The following is a 15,733-nucleotide window of genomic DNA, read 5'->3' as shown; positions in this document are numbered from 1 at the left end:
TTCTCATCTGCAGTTTGACAGCACAACGGAGGAGAGAACACCCAGCTTATCCATGAGCTTGTGTCTCTGAAGGGCGCAGAGAAAGACAGCATTCTTCACAGCAGACGTCAGGGACGTCAGGAAGGCCGGGGTAGGATTACCGGGATCAGAGCCGGGAGCGTTTGGTAGAACTGAACTGAAGTGGACAACCTGGGAGATCTGTGTCAGAAGCGACTGTCAGGATGCGTTCACTTATTCATACCGAGTGTCTAAAGGACCCCAGGGAGACCGAGATCCTCTGTTATTTATTACTTTGCTCTTTTGCTTATTTACAGCGTGTGTTTGTGTGTGTGTTTGTTTGTCTGTCCATTTTTGTGTGTGTGTGTGTGTGTGTGTGTGTGTGTTTGGGTGTGTGTGTGTTTGGGTGTGTGCTTGGATGTGTGTGTTCCAGCCTTCACAATACACAATGTCTGCTTTTACAATTTGTGATGGATTTGGAAGAGACTGCTCTCAAAGTCAATACAATGTCATATTCAATAAGTAAGAAAGACACAGGAAGACAGACACAGGGAGGGGGGGAGAGAGGGAGGGAGGGAGGGGGGAGAGAGGGAGGGAGGGAGAGAGAGAGGGAGGGAGAGAGACAAGGGGGCGCTAGGGAGAGGAGAGGGAGAAAGGGAGAGAGGGAGGGAGGAAGAACGAGAGGGTGGGAGAGCGGGAGAACGAGAGGGATGGGGGGAGAGAGGCAGGGAGGGGGGAGAGAGGCAGGGGGGAGAAGGAGAAGGAGAATGAGGGAGGGAGGGAGGGAGCGAGGGAGGGAGGGAGGGAGGGAGGGAGAGGATGAGTGACAGAAGAGAAAGCGCCCGGGCCGATACATCAACAGCTCACAGCGCCGGCCGGTTCCGGGCTGTGAGCTGCTGGCCGACACCACGGGGCCGTTCAACACCTGCGAGCGATGCGTCTTCGTTAGGCTCACCTGTCGCTCACACCTGACGCGGGACGCCTCTTGGGTTTCCCGTGCGCCCTGTGTCCGTGCGCCGGGGCGTGGAGGGATCGCTCTGTCATTGGCTGGAATGCCTGGGCTCCGGCAGGCGTACGTGACCGGGAGACACACGGCATACGCACACGCACACCTGCACGGACGCCGCGCACGGGAGGACTCGGAGTTCACCTGGTTTGCAAAACGTCCGCCGTCACGTCCACAATATGTCTGGCTGAGTGAGGGAGTAATGGACGCCGAGTGCGTGGGTTTGACGTCTCTTACCGTGAGCTTCATGCTACCGCTTCCACAGGCTGCCATGGCTATGCTCTTCTGCCTTCAACACTCACACACACACACACACACACGCGCGCACACGCGCACACACACACACACACACACACACACACCAACACACCAACACACACATATACACACACACACACGTACACACTCATACATTCATACACTCACACTCACACACTCAAAGACAGACACACTTAGACACATACTCACACACACACACCAACCTCCCCCTGTGCCCCACTCTTTACTGTTATTACAAGCGGGGTGATTTTTCATTCAGACAAGCCATTTTTTTCTCTGTTTCAGTAAAAAAAAGACATGAATGGGGGCATGTGTTCAAACAAGCGAGGCAGAAAGGAAGATTTGTGTGTGTGTGTGTGTGTGTGTGTGTGTGTGTGTGTGTGTGTGTGTGTGTGTGTGTGTGTGTGTGTGTGTGTGTGTGTGTGTGTGTGTGTGTGTGTGTGTGTGAGTGTGTGTGTGTGCTAGAGCGCGTATGTGCGTGTCTGTGTGTGTGCGTGACTGTGCGTGTCTGTGTGTGCGTGTGACTGCGTATGTGTGCGTGACTGTGTGTGCATGTGTGCGTGCGTGACTGCGTGTGTCTGTGTGTGAGAATTACTGTGTGTGTGCATGACTGTGTGTGTGTGTGAGCTTGACTGCGTGTGTGTGGGTGTGTGTGTGTGTGTGTGTGTGTGTGTGTGTGTGTGTGTGTGTGTGTGTGTGCTTGACCGTGTACGTGTGTGTGTGTGTGTGTGTGTGTGTGTGTGTGTGTGCTTGACCGTGTACGTGTGTGTGTGTGTGTGTGTGTGTGTGTGTGTGTGTGTGTGTGTGTGTGTGTGTGTGTGTGTGTGTGTGTGCTTGACCGTGTACGTGTGTGTGTGTGTGTGTGTGTGTGTGTGAGTGTGTGTGTGTGCTTGACTGTGTGTGTGTGTGTGTGTGTGTGTGTGTGTGTGTGTGTGTGTGTGTGTGTGTGTGTGTGTGTGTGTGTGTGTGTGTGTGTGTGCTTGACCGTGTACTGTGTGTGTGTGTGTGTGTGTGTGTGTGTGTGTGCTTGACTGTGTGTGTGTGTGTGTGTGTGTGTGTGTGTGTGTGTGTGTGTGTGTGTGTGTGCTTGACTGTGTACGTGTGTGTGTGTGTGTGTGTGTGTGTGTGTGTGTGTGTGTGTGTGTGTGTGTGTGTGTGTGCTTGACCGTGTACGTGTGTGTGTGTGTGTGTGTGTGTGTGTGTGTGTGTGTGTGTGTGTGTGTGTGTGTGTGTGTGTGTGTGTGTGTGTGTGTGCTTGACCGTGTACGTGTGTGTGACTCCCCTCAGTGAGGGGTTCGCTCCTCCATAAACCCTGTGCTCTCGGAGCCCTTCTGTGACACGAGCCACAAAACAAAGAGAGTTCGTTACGTAAGGCCTCATAAATCCTGATCCGCCCCGCAATGCTATTCTCATCTGGTACCTGCAGCCTAATCAGGCCCAACCCCCCCCCCCCCCCCCCCCACTCCCAACGTACAGCCACCGCACCCCTACTGTACCCCTCCCTGTTCACCTCCCATCTCATCTTTATGCTCCTCCGATGTGAAAAACATGTGTGTGTGTGTGTGTGTGTGTGTGTGTGTGTGTGTGTGTGTGTGTGTGTGTGTGTGTGTGTGTGTGTGAGTGATTGTGTGCGTATGTGATGACCTTGATAAAATGTCTGTACGCATTTGTACGTGTATGCATGCGTGTGTGTGGGTGTATGGTTGTATGTGTATGTGTGTGTGCGTGTCTGTGTGTGTGTGTGTGTCTGTGTGTAGGTGTGTTGGTGAATGTGTGTGTGTGGGTGTGTTGGTGAATGTGTGTGTGTGGGTGTGTCTGTGTGCACGTGTGTGTGTGTGTGTGTATGTGTGTGTGTGTGTGTGTGTGTGTGTGTGTGTGTGTGTGTGTGTGTGTGTGTGTGTTTATGTGTGCGTGTTCACGTGTGTGTGTGTGTGTGTGTTTATGTGTGCGTTTTCCATCTGTGTATGTGTGTGTGTGTGTGTTTGTGTGTGTTTATTTGTGCGTTTTACATGTGTGTGTGTGTGATTGCAGATGCCATCATATCAATTTAGTGTAAGTAGAAGGAGTCTTGATTTGTCAGGTGTTGTGTAAAACAAGAGTGTATTAACATTACTGAAGCACCGTCACCAGACACACCTTTAGGTCTAGATCTATATCTAGACCGTGTTATTTGGTCCGTCTACGTTGGTGTCTCCGTTTGCTTTCTCTCATATCTTTTTTATTAAATCCATCCGCAACAATGCCATGTTGTTATTGGCCGCACAGGACACACACACAAACGAACACACACACACACACACACATACACACACACACACACACACACACACACACACACACACACACACACACACACACACACACACACACACACACATACACACTGACACACACGCACAAGGAAGCACACACTCACACGGACACACAAACACGCACACTCCCCGAACACACATACACACGCACCAGCACGCATGCACACACAGAGGATGGCACACACACAGAAACACACACACATACACACACACGCAAAGACACAATGAAAGACACACACACACTCACTCCAAGCACAGTCCCTCCCCACACACACACACACACACACACACACACACACACACACACACACACACACACACACACACACACACACACCCTCCCCCCCACCCACATACACACACACACACACACACACACACACACACACACACACACACACACACACACACACACACACACACACACACACACACACACACACCAACACACACCAACACACACACACACAAACACTCCCCCCCCGCCCCACATACACACACAGCCGTGTTCCCCTGCTGTCAAGACCCCCTGAATACAGAGCCCCCCCCCCCCCCCCCCTGATGCTGATAGGAGGACAATGGCCTCGCGCCCGTGATGCCGGCTCCTTTCTGTTTCCTAAAGGTGCTTTGAAATCAACTCTGCTGCCTCCGTCCTGAATGAGGTCTGAGTCGTACACGCATCACACATCACACATGCGTCACGTACTTTAATCCAGTCATATAGTGGTCGCAAGAAAGTTGATCATGAGGCCTTCTGCACTTCTTGGATGAATGGAAAACGGCAGTTATAGCGCGCTTCTCTAACCTGTGGCCACGCAAAGCGCTGTGCAATGAGTGGCTCTGATTCACACATTCATTCACACATTCACTCACACATTCATTCATACATTCATTCACACATTCATACATGCAAGGCGTGATGTAAATGACCTTATTTTTTTACAGTTCGTTTATTTATGTTAATTCGTTTATGGACTTATATAACTTTATTTATTTCAACTTGTTGATAAATGTAGGTTGGTTAATAAATGTAAGATGGTTAATTAATTAATTTCAGCTAGTTAATTCATGCAAATTGCCTAACCTATGTCAGCTGGTTAATACATTGAAGTTGGTTAATATATTTCAATTGGTTCATATATAAGTTGGTTAATGTCCGTTGGTATGTCTCCGTTAGTGGGCGGGTAACACATCATCTCTAGACTCTCTGTATCCGTCAGCGTTTTTCTTAAGCACGTCTCTGAAGGATCCAACCGCTGCTTTAACATGGGTGGAGACCCTGATGGAGCTTCACCCTGGGTGGAGCCGGCCCAGAGCTCCCCGGATAGCCGCTCTGTCTGGCTCACAGAGCAGGGAGAGACGAGAGAGAGAGAGAGAGAGAGAGAGAGAGAGAGAGAGAGAGAGAGAGAGAGAGAGAGAGAGAGAGAGAGAGAGAGAGAGAGAGAGAGAGAGAGAGAGAGAGAGGCAGTGCCTGTGTGCATGTACGTGTGTGTGCGTGAATGTGTGTGAGCGTGTGTGTATGTCTGTTTCGGGCGGGGGGCGACTCTATGGGCGTCTCTTTGTGGAAAGTTGCGGCAAGTGCACTGAAAGTAGGCTAATCAAATACACACACACACACACACACACACACACACACACACACACACACACACACACACACACACACACACACACACACACACACACACACACACACACACACACACACACGCACACACATTGAGTTTCAGGACGCGAGGCGCACGCTCACACCACAGACTCACTCATACACACAAATACGCGCACGCACAGAGCGAACACAGAACGCGCCGAGGAAAAGTGTTCGCCAGTGGAACCAGTGAAGTCCGACCAGAAGCTGCTTCTCTTCTCTTCCCAGGAGGAGACGTTTGAACGACGAGGACCGCGACGCTTTAAACAAGTAAGATGATTCAAAGAACCGCACGGATTCACATTCTAAGCGCCTGTGTGGGATTGTAGTGCTTCAGAAGTTATTTCCGAGTTACTTCAGAATAACAACTCATTACTGATACGGGTTCTGGGCACAGAACATTAGTGTTCACTTTAATATAGTTTTAGAGAACTTTGATCCCGCCTGTCTAACTCCGAGATATCCTCGGAGTTAGAATAAACGAGTGTAAAAACAAGGAATAGGCGTATAGCACGTTTATCAGCCAATAGACACACATGGTACATTTGTACTGAAAGAACAAACCTGATATAAAACACTTCGGTCTGTGTATGGATTGTAGGCCTACTGTATTTATAGTAGGCCTATTATATTGTATAGAATGAGTTTTGTTAGTGTGGCAACATGCAATGGATGAAGTTGGACAGCTTTTAACATTTAAAACATTTTGGTTAAAAAATCCAACAATCAAATCTTAAAGATTCACTTTAATTTTTTTTATAATTACATCGCTATCGTAGACCTATAAAGACACTCCTTAAATCAACGATAAAATCTTAAAGTTCAACTTTATTTTTTCTTAATTACATCGTAGAGCTATACAAACACTGCAGCCTAATTGAAGTATGGCGCTAAAAACAAGAAGGGAGACGCGACAGGGCCTCGACAGACTCTTATCTGATCTGGATCGGTTCGTCGTCTCGACGTTGTGGGGGTGTTTACCATATAATGCTCAGGACTCGGACAGAGACCAGATTTACGGATTAACCGAGCCTGCCCAATGAAAACGACTGCAACGAATAACAATGGATTATAGGCTAGTAAAAAAAAAACTCTTGGGTGGTTGGGGAGTTTTTTTTTTTAATACAGCCCCCCCCCCCCCCCCCCCCCCATAATTGTAACTCTAAGAGAATTAGTTCCAATTGAAAAATAAGTCAGACTGAAATAATATCCTCAGGGAAGGTGACACATATCTAATGCAGAATGTTTTTATCCACCCATCACTCCTGTTACACTATTCCCTATTCCCTCAGCAGTGCAGCAGTTCTCAGAGTCCACATTTCAAAGGATCCTGGCAGGTTGTGTGGACCCGAGTGTGACCCTGTAGCTGATATAGGGGACCACGTAGCTAGCTAATGGACCCCAGTGTGACCCTATAGCTAGCTGAGGGGACCCCAGAGTGTGCGACCCTTTAGCTAGCTCAAACACACGGTTTCAGACCACATGTGCGGACACTAAATCCTCCCACGCACACATCCATCTCCGGGTGTGTACACAAAGGTCACACAGCCGGGCTGGGGGTTAATCAGCTCATGTACCGGGGACGACCCGGCTGACGGCCTTTGACCTTTGACCTGCGACCCCCTGCCGTGCCGCGGCCGGCGGGGTGGAAGGGGCTGATGGAGACGTCAGAGCAGACAGCGGGAGAACAGACGGGCACACGCGGCGTTGGAAGCTCCAGTGATGTATAGACACAAGTGGTTCAGTGTGTGTGTTTGTGTGTCTGTGGCCGCATCTGTGTATGTGTGTGTGTGCGTGTGTGTGTATGTGTGTCTGTGGCCGCATCTGTGTGTGTGTGTGTGTGTGTGTGTGTGTGTGTGTGTGTGTGTGTTTCTGTGGCTGCATGTGTGACTGTGGCTGCCTCTGTGTGTGTGTGTGTGTGTGTGTTGGTGTGTGTGTGTGTGTGTGTGCGTATGCGTTCATGTGTGCGTGTGTGTGTGCGGGTGTAAAGTGTGTTATTAGTTTCAGATGTCGTCATACGACGTGTGTGTGTGAGGCTATAAGCCGGCTTTCCTTTCATCCTCCGGGTGGGACGGCGGTTTCCTCACCCTCTGCTTACGTTGAGGCCGACGGCGCGCCTGGGAAACTGTGGTTCTGCCCTTTCAAATAATCTCGGAAAAGAGGGGGGGAAGAGTTCGGTAAAGTGGGATGGGGTTCCCTATCTCTCCCGGTGCCGTATCTAAGGACGGCCTGAACCCTCCAGACCTTCTGTTTGGGTTTGTGGATCTCTTTCCCCCGTCCTAATCTGCCGTCTGCTCTCGGCCTGCTGTAAACAGCTCTGCTGCTGCTCGCTGGAGATCAGACAGAAAACAATATGGAACGCCCGGCTCCTGGCGCACATCACACACACTCACACACACACACACACACATACAGACGCACGTACGCACGCAGACACATGCACACACACTCACACAGCCAACCGCACACAGAAACACGTGCATACACACATCCTCATACACACACACACAACATCTGAGAACATCTGAGAACTTATGAAAGTTGTATTTCGACCACATTTAGTCTGTTATGCATTCGATGGGGAAACCACAAGAGGCCTTGACTTTTATTATTCAAAGCCGATACAATTCCTTCCTGCATCCCATAATATTCTTGTTACAACCGTGCTTTTTGCTACATCCCATCCCAAGCTTAACACCGACACGTTTTCCTCTTGAGAACCCCCCTAAAAAAACAGGGAGCGTGCTACCAGAACACACACGCTAACACACATGCCCCCCCCCCCCCCCCCCCCCCCCCCTCTCCCCTGTGGTCCCCTGTCTCCAGGAGCTGACTCACTCCCAGGAGCCTTCCCCCCCCCCTGCCGGACCCATGAGCCTGAGCACCAGCGAGATGGAGGACCTGTGGGAGTACTTGGGGGAGCGGAACTCCTCGGACCCCCTGGGGAACATCTCCAGCGTGGACGTCGTGCTGTGCGCCACGGCCTTCAGCCGGAGGGCGCTGCTCTCCTCCATGTGCGTCCTCTACACCTTCATCTTCGTGGTGGGCCTGGCCGCCAACGCCCTGGTGCTGTGGGTCAACGTGCGCGCCCAACGGGACGCCGGCGCCGCGCCGCGCCACGAGACGCACGTGTACGTCACGCAGCTGGCGGCGGCCGACCTGTGCGTGTGCGTCACGCTGCCCGTGTGGGTGAGCTCGCTGGCGCAGAGCGGCCACTGGCCGTTCGGCGAGGCGGCGTGCAAGCTCACGCACCTGCTCTTCTCCGTCAACCTGTTCAGCAGCATCTTCTTCCTGGCCTGCATGAGCGTGGACCGCTACCTCGGCGTGGTCGGGCGGGGCGCGGCGGCCGACGGCCCGGCCGCCGCGCGACGCCGGAAGCTGATTCGCCGCGGGGTGTGCGTGGGCGTGTGGCTGCTGGCGCTGCTCGCCTCGCTGCCCGACACCTACTTCCTGCGGGCGGTGCGCTCGGCCCACGGCGAGGCCACGCTGTGCCGGCCGGTGTACCCCGACCACAGCCCTCAGGAGTGGATGGTGGGGGTGCAGCTCAGCTTCATCCTGCTGGGCTTCGCGCTCCCCTTCCCCGTCATCGCCGTGTTCTACGCCCTGCTGGCGCGGGCTCTGTCCCGCTCCTCCGTCACCTCCCCCTCCTCCGTCATCACGTCCTCCACCTCCTGCTGCTCCTCGTCCTCCTGCTCCTCTCCGGGGTCAGCCGGGGAGCAGGAGTGCTGCGTGAGCCGCCGTGTGATCCTGGCCTACATCGTGGTGTTCCTGGGCTGCTGGGGGCCGTACCACGCCGTGCTGCTGACCGACGCCCTCTCCCAGCTGGGCGTGGTTCCGCTGACCTGCGGCCTGGAGAACGTGCTCTACGTGGCCCTGCACCTCACCCAGTGCCTGTCGCTGTTCCACTGCTGCTTCAACCCCATCCTGTACAACTTCATCAACCGGAACTACCGCTACGACCTCATGAAGGCCTTCATCTTCAAGTACTCCACCCGCACGGGGCTGGCGCGCCTCATCGACACCTCCCACGTCTCCGAGGCGGAGTACTCGGCCGTGGCGGTCGACAGCTCGCCGCAGGTCTGAGGAACGACCGTCGCGTCGGGACGGAAAGACTGCGCTGCGCGAGGATAGGAGCAGTGGGAAGAAGGGCCGACGTTAGACCTCACTGATGAAGACGTTGGTTCCTCTCCAGTGCTGAACGATGCTGTTGGCCTTTGTGGGTTGAGAAGAGGGCCGTTCTGCACCTGGTTTGATTTTCTTACGGACTGGTAAAGGAAAAGCACTTAGACGTATTGAACTGGGAGATACTGTCTGCAATAATGTAGTTGGATTGTAATGGCTGAACTTTAGTTTGTTGAATATAATAACTCTATAGCAGAGGTGACCAATCACTGACCATATATATATATATATTTTGTTATGTAGTATCAGAGTGATTTTGTATAAATGTAATTTTTTACAGCAGGGAAAGTCTGGACCAGGTTTCTCGCTCTAGTATATAGGTAAACACCTCTGTACATCGTACCATCGCTAACCCTGATATGGTTAGCGTTTTGTATCAAAACATATTTATATTTAGTTTCTTCCTGTGTTTAATAGCTTTAAACCGTGTAGCGACCAATGGACTCCATTTTGTACTGTCATGCTGCGTCACTTCTGAGCGTCTGATTGGTTGTCGGCCTATTCTATACTCCACCAACCTCATTAAAAAGGCTATTTCCATTTGAATGCCAATTTTCCTCAGACAATATGCAAGTGTTGTCATAGTTAAAGACAAACAAAAGCAGAAAACATCTGCATTTACCAACTCGTGCTGTTAGCAGTTTTTCGGTTGGTATAATTTCCGTGCTAGCGCTACTAATTAACAATGCTAGTTCATTTGAAGGCTCCGTTGTCTCCTCCTCGTCTCGCTCAGACGACTGATCTGAAACGTTCCGCAGTATAGATGGAAACGCTGGCTCACTATCAGCCCGGCTCCTCAGAGAGAGACATATGTTCAGCGGGTTTGAATCCTGATGCTTTGCTGAGGTGCATTCATCTTAGCCTTCATGAGCAACAACTAGCCTGCAGCCTTTCTGCTGCTACACAGTGGGAGCAGCTGTGATGCAAACCGACCGTTTAAACGCCACAATCAGGAACAGAAACTCACTGTGTGTGTGCGTTTGTTTGGTTGTATGTATGTGTGTATGGTTGTGTGTGTGTATCATTCTGTGTATGTGTGTGTATGGTTGATTGTGTGTATGTTTTTAGTGTGTTCGTGTGTTTGTAAGGCTGTGTATGTTTAAGTGTGTGTGTGTGTGTGTGTGTGTGTGAGTGTGTGTCTCTTTTTGCGTGCGTGCGTGTGTGTGTGTGTGTGTGTGTGTGTGTGTGTGTGTGTGTTTGTGTGCGTGTGTGTGTGTGTGTGTGTGTGTGTGTGTGTGAGTGTGCGTGTCTTTTTTTTGCGTGCATGTGCGTGTGTGTGTGTGTGTAATGTTTGACTAGTTATAAATATTGTGACATACTGGTCATTTGATGTCTTCTGTAAAAGGCATGTTTCTTTTGTTTAATATATTGACCTGAAACAGATTGTCCTTACTTAATTCGTCACACATGTATTTTTCCATACTGCAGAGATCCCGCACGAAGATTAGAAAAAGACTGAACCGTGTGTGTTATCCAGGGGCATTCGGCGGGTGTATAAATGTTAAACATGTGTTTTTCTCTTTTGTATATTAAATACAAAAATACATAATTGTGCCATGCTGATTTCTTCGGTCCTTGTCAAACCCGATCCCGCGCGGTTCCCTCATCTCCTGGGCATCCCGGCAGCCGGAGGAGATCTGAACGCGTGTGTCTCCAGCACGGAGAAAGTCTAACACAAAGCAGAGCGTTGCTCTGGGGCCCCGGGGGCCCCAACGCATCTGTTAGGACTCAGCGGGGCCCGGCGTGGTGGAGGTGCTGCCGGGTGCTGGTGCTGCCCGCGTCCCGGCCGTGGCCTTGAGGTGTCCTGGAGCCTGGGTCCAGGCCACAGCGCCCTGCCGGGTCACGGCCGCAGCAGAGCGTAGGAGACGCACACATGGGGGTTCACTCAGCGTCGCAATCGATTAGAGCTTCGGTTACACATGCACACGCACACGCACATATTATAGACGCTGTACAAACACACACACATACACACACACATACACACGCACACACATGCAAACGCAAACACACATGCTATAGATGCTATACAAACGCACACACATACACACACACACACACACACACATACACACGCACACACACACATACATAAACGCTATACAATCATACACACATACGCTATATAAACACACATACATGCACACACATGCACGCACACCCGCATGCATGTACACACACACACACACACACACACGCGCACACACACACACACACACACACACACACACACACACACACACACACACACACACACACACACACACACACACACACACACACACACACACACACACACACACGTACACACACACACACATCTGTTGCACTAACTGACATTCCCATCACACAAAACACTGTTGGTTGGAAATGAGACAGAGCCGTGAAGTACCAATACGCTCACTTTCCAGTCAACGTGCGACAGTGCTTGCGTGACGTCCAAATTGAATCAAACCTAATTCCCAAACTAAAGGATTGGCGATGCCTGCTCAATAGAACTACAGGCTTCTCCTCAAAGCGGGAGCTTCCACACACGCCTGCTGTTACGACAGAGCCCGAAATGCCCAGACTTACAGTAACTCTGGTGATCATTTAAGCCTTAAGCACATCTTTCCCATGGGATACTGCTGCTGAATCCTGGGGCAGGTGAGGCAGACTGCTTCACTGCGTCTCAGCAACGACTCTCTTGGTGGGGATGAAATATATGTGCGTGTGTGTGTGTGTGTGTGTGTGTGTGGGGGTCTAGGGAGGTTCTGGAGAATGTCAGCAACGCTTGTTCATTCATTCCTGAAGCCGTTTGGTTCTCATTAACTCAGCTCACAACAGACCCGGTACAGTACTGAACCGATCATTAGCTCCACTAAGACACAGGCTATTGTTAAACAGGATCTAAGTAAAACTGTCCATTTAACAGGGTTACATTTGCACTGCACTGCCCAGTAATATATCATTTTTATCAACAGATACTGTACATTTATGTTCCTTCTTACATACATATGTTCATACCTCCACACTAGTATTCAATATCACCATACATGTCATGTTACTAATTATGTATACTTAATCTTAATTATAAAGATCACTGTTTATCTGCAGGGTGCAGAAGCAGTCGAGAGAACACTGCATGGTGCAGCAGACGGAGGCGTTGGGGGATCTAATAACGTCTTATTTTCTTTAGGCATCCTGGGGTTTCCCAAGGCTGGCGTTCAAGATGGATGCCCCATGCTGGAACGCCTCACTCACTTTGATTTAATACGCACAGATAATGCACCAGACCCTCCCTGGTGGAGCCGGAGCCTTTCTGTGCGATGAAGGGCAGCAGAGGAAGAGCCGCGGTGTTGGACAGCCAATGACTGATGCTTCCTCCACAGGCGCCAACACACACACAGAGAGCTGGAACCAGGAGTTGATCTGGCCCAATCCCAACACTTACAGAGTTCTAACAAAAGTTCAGCCAATCAAGTGTTACTCGCTTGAGTGGATGTTGGAAGAGTTCCATGCAACGTTTTGAGAAAAAAAATCATTATTAATGAGGGAAAAATGAATTATTAATGAGGGAGAAATTAATTATAAATGAGGGAGAAATGGGGACCAGGCAGCTGCTACTCCTCTAGCTTGAGTTTTACAGTAAAAACTCTCTCTCTCTCTCTCTCTCTCTCTCTCTCTCTCTCTCTCTCTCTCTCTCTCTCTCTCTCTCTCTCTCTCTCTCTCTCTCCCTCCCTCTCTCTCTCTCTCTGTGTCTCTCCTCTCCCTTCCTCTCTCTCGCTCTCTGTCTCTCTTTCTCTGCCTCTCTCTCTCTCTCTCTCTCTCTCTCTCTCTCTCTCTCTCTCTCTCTCTCTCTCTCTCTCTCTCTCACTCTCTAGCTCTCTCTCCCTCTATCTCTCCCTCTCTCTCTAAGATATAGAACCACTCTCCCAGGCAGATGTTGGACAGATGTTGACTTGAAAGCGAGTGGGAGATGAGAAGGGGGACATGTACACCCTAACCTGCATTTCGAGGCACTTTCAACTCCCTTGATTAACCTTCGACCACGAGGCCTGATGAAAGTCATACATAATACATCAGCTAAACCGATTAAAATACACTACGAGTTTCAGTCCATGTGTCAATGTTTGAGGAAGGTTTAGCATTCTTGGTGCTATGCTTGGATAAGCCCTGTATCAACTTAATTCTAGCTTCAATAAAAGGTCATACATGTTTGATACCGTGTGTCACAGAGACGAGAGTACAAAGACGTCGGTAAGTGGGATTATAGGTCTAATGGGAATGCATTAAGTAGATCCAAGGTTTAAGGTTTATCCGATGTGTCCGTCATCCTCACAACAAGACACACTGGGAGCATTGGTACAGCACACGCCGAGTTGGTCCGATTATTATTATAATAATATTAGTATTAATTATATAATTAATATTACATAATTGTTATTATTTCTATGAAGTTCAGATCGGCAACAGATTGAGCATGACAACACAGCATTAATCCCAATGACTCGATCAGCAACCCCATCAGGAGATTATAGTCACACTACGATAACAATGATATCACCGTGAGTCGGATTCAGTCGTGCTAAACTTAAAAGCAGCCTCCTCTTGATTCTCCCGTGCACGGCCTCAAAGCCTTCGGTTCCTGCAGATCAACGACCCTGACGCAATCCCGCCTCTTTGAAGAGTCAACCCGTGTCCCCTCCGAGCCCCCGCCCCCCCCCGATGGGCCTCGTGAAACACAGAAGTAATCCGCGCTCGTGTGTGTTTGTGTGTTCAGGCGGGCCCCGCGTGGCTGGGGAGGGCCCTGACGGAGTGATTTACGGGTGGCTCTGAGGGGCCCGCCGCCGTGTTTAGACGGCACCTCATGCTTCCGACAACCAGCCACCCCCCCGGGCTAACACCTAGCCCCGTAACACCTAGCCCTGTAACACCTAGCTCGAAGCTCGTAGCTCGTAGCTCATAGCTCACCGGGTGCCATTCACGACACCGCTGGCGGTGAAGCGTTGGAAACGTGTCTGAGAAGCGAAACCAGCTGCTCAGGTTTACAGAGGAACAGTAAAGCCGCCCATCCACAGTCTCTCTCTCTCTCTCTCTCTCTCTCTCTCTCTCTCTCTCTCTCTCTCTCTCTCTTTCTCTCTCTCTCTCTCTCCCTCTCTCTCTCTCTCTCGCTCTCTCTCTCTCTCTCTCTCTCTCTCTCTCTCTCTCTCTCTCTCCCTCTCTCTCTCTCTCTCTCACTCCCTTTCTTCTGAGCTGAGGTTCTCTCCTTCTGGTTCTGTAGGAGATGTCCTGAGCTGAGGTTCTCTCCTTCTGGTTCTGTAGAAGATGTCCTCAGCTGAGGTTCTCTCAGTCTGGTTCTGCATAGGGTGTTGTGAGCTGAGGTTCTGCCAGTCTGGTTCTGTGGAGGGTGTTCTGAGCTGATATAATCTCCTCTCAGGGTTCCTCCTGTCTGAGGTTCTGCTGTTTCACCATAGCCTGGTCTCTCAGAACCAGAGCAGGCAAGCTTTGTTTGACTGTACTAAAGATGGTCAACATGAGTCTCACCCTGTAAATGAAGCTTATGTCTTGGGTAAAACTTAGTATGTCTTAGTAAAACACACGCACACACACATGTCCACACACACGTATGCATGCATGCACAGAAAGACAGACACGCAAACAGCACTGCGTATCCAAACGTTCACACAACAGTCCTGTTTCTGATGCCATTCGTAACACAAGACTTAACAACACAGCACCAACACAAAACTACCAATAACTGAGTCTAAGGACTTGATGTATGAAGGAACGAGGCTTCAGTTAATCATAAACTTCCCAGTTATGAACATATTTCACAATGTCCTGGTTTCGATTTGCCTCATTCATAGTGTTACTTTTCTAAGACAAGTCAATGTTTACTCTCCTGAGAAAAACACAAATCTTATACTTAACTTCAACCCTTCTCTCTCTCTCTCTCTCTCTCTCTCTCTCTCTCTCTCTCTCTCTCCCTCTCTCTCTCTCTCTCTCTCCCCCCCCCCCCCCACACACACACCACACACACACACAAAGATAAACACCCCGAGGTGACAAGGAGTGTCAACATGTCACCCAACCCTTCACGGTGTCCTGTCTCTAAGATGAGAGATGGACCCCCCCCCCCCCCCCCTAACCCCCACACACCCCCAGCCCCCCAGAGATCTCCAGAAGGCCTCCGAGTTAGAGCAGCCCGACTTCCACCCCAACAGATCCTCCGCTCCCAGTCCCAGAGTCCACCGGTCCTTCCCCCTCCCCTCCCCTCCCCTCTCCGGCTCCTGTCTCGCGGTGCAAGCCCACACTAGCCTGGGCAGC

At 50.5% G+C, this 15,733-nt stretch overlaps 2 protein-coding genes across 2 annotated transcripts in view; both read left to right on the top strand.

The window, feature by feature from the left end:
- Positions 1–14,225, top strand: part of LOC130373701 (calsequestrin-2-like) — a 37,433-nt gene extending 23,208 nt beyond the window's left edge. The window contains exons 5-6 of the mRNA XM_056580321.1: positions 13,415–13,422; positions 14,187–14,225. Coding sequence (XP_056436296.1) covers positions 13,415–13,422; positions 14,187–14,225 — 47 coding nt within the window. The remainder of the gene's footprint in view (positions 1–13,414; positions 13,423–14,186) is intronic.
- On the top strand, positions 5,219–10,959 carry LOC130373331 (atypical chemokine receptor 3-like). The gene is made up of 2 exons (XM_056579746.1): positions 5,219–5,512; positions 8,069–10,959. Exon 2 carries the CDS (start codon positions 8,114–8,116, stop codon positions 9,323–9,325), a length of 1,212 nt encoding a protein of 403 aa, XP_056435721.1. The 5' UTR covers positions 5,219–5,512; positions 8,069–8,113; the 3' UTR covers positions 9,326–10,959.
- Positions 14,226–15,733: the final 1,508 nt, after the last annotated feature.

This window comes from Gadus chalcogrammus, chromosome 20 (genome assembly GCF_026213295.1).
Source record: "Gadus chalcogrammus isolate NIFS_2021 chromosome 20, NIFS_Gcha_1.0, whole genome shotgun sequence".
Lineage (NCBI taxonomy): Eukaryota > Metazoa > Chordata > Actinopteri > Gadiformes > Gadidae > Gadus > Gadus chalcogrammus.
The sequence above is the reverse complement of the archived record's forward strand: the minus strand, read 5'-3'. Positions and strand labels throughout refer to the sequence as shown.

Coding starts and splice junctions, on each gene's coding strand:
- LOC130373331 (XM_056579746.1), top strand. CDS start 8,114: ATGAGCCTGAGCACCAGCGAGATGGAGGACCTGTGGGAGTACTTGGGG.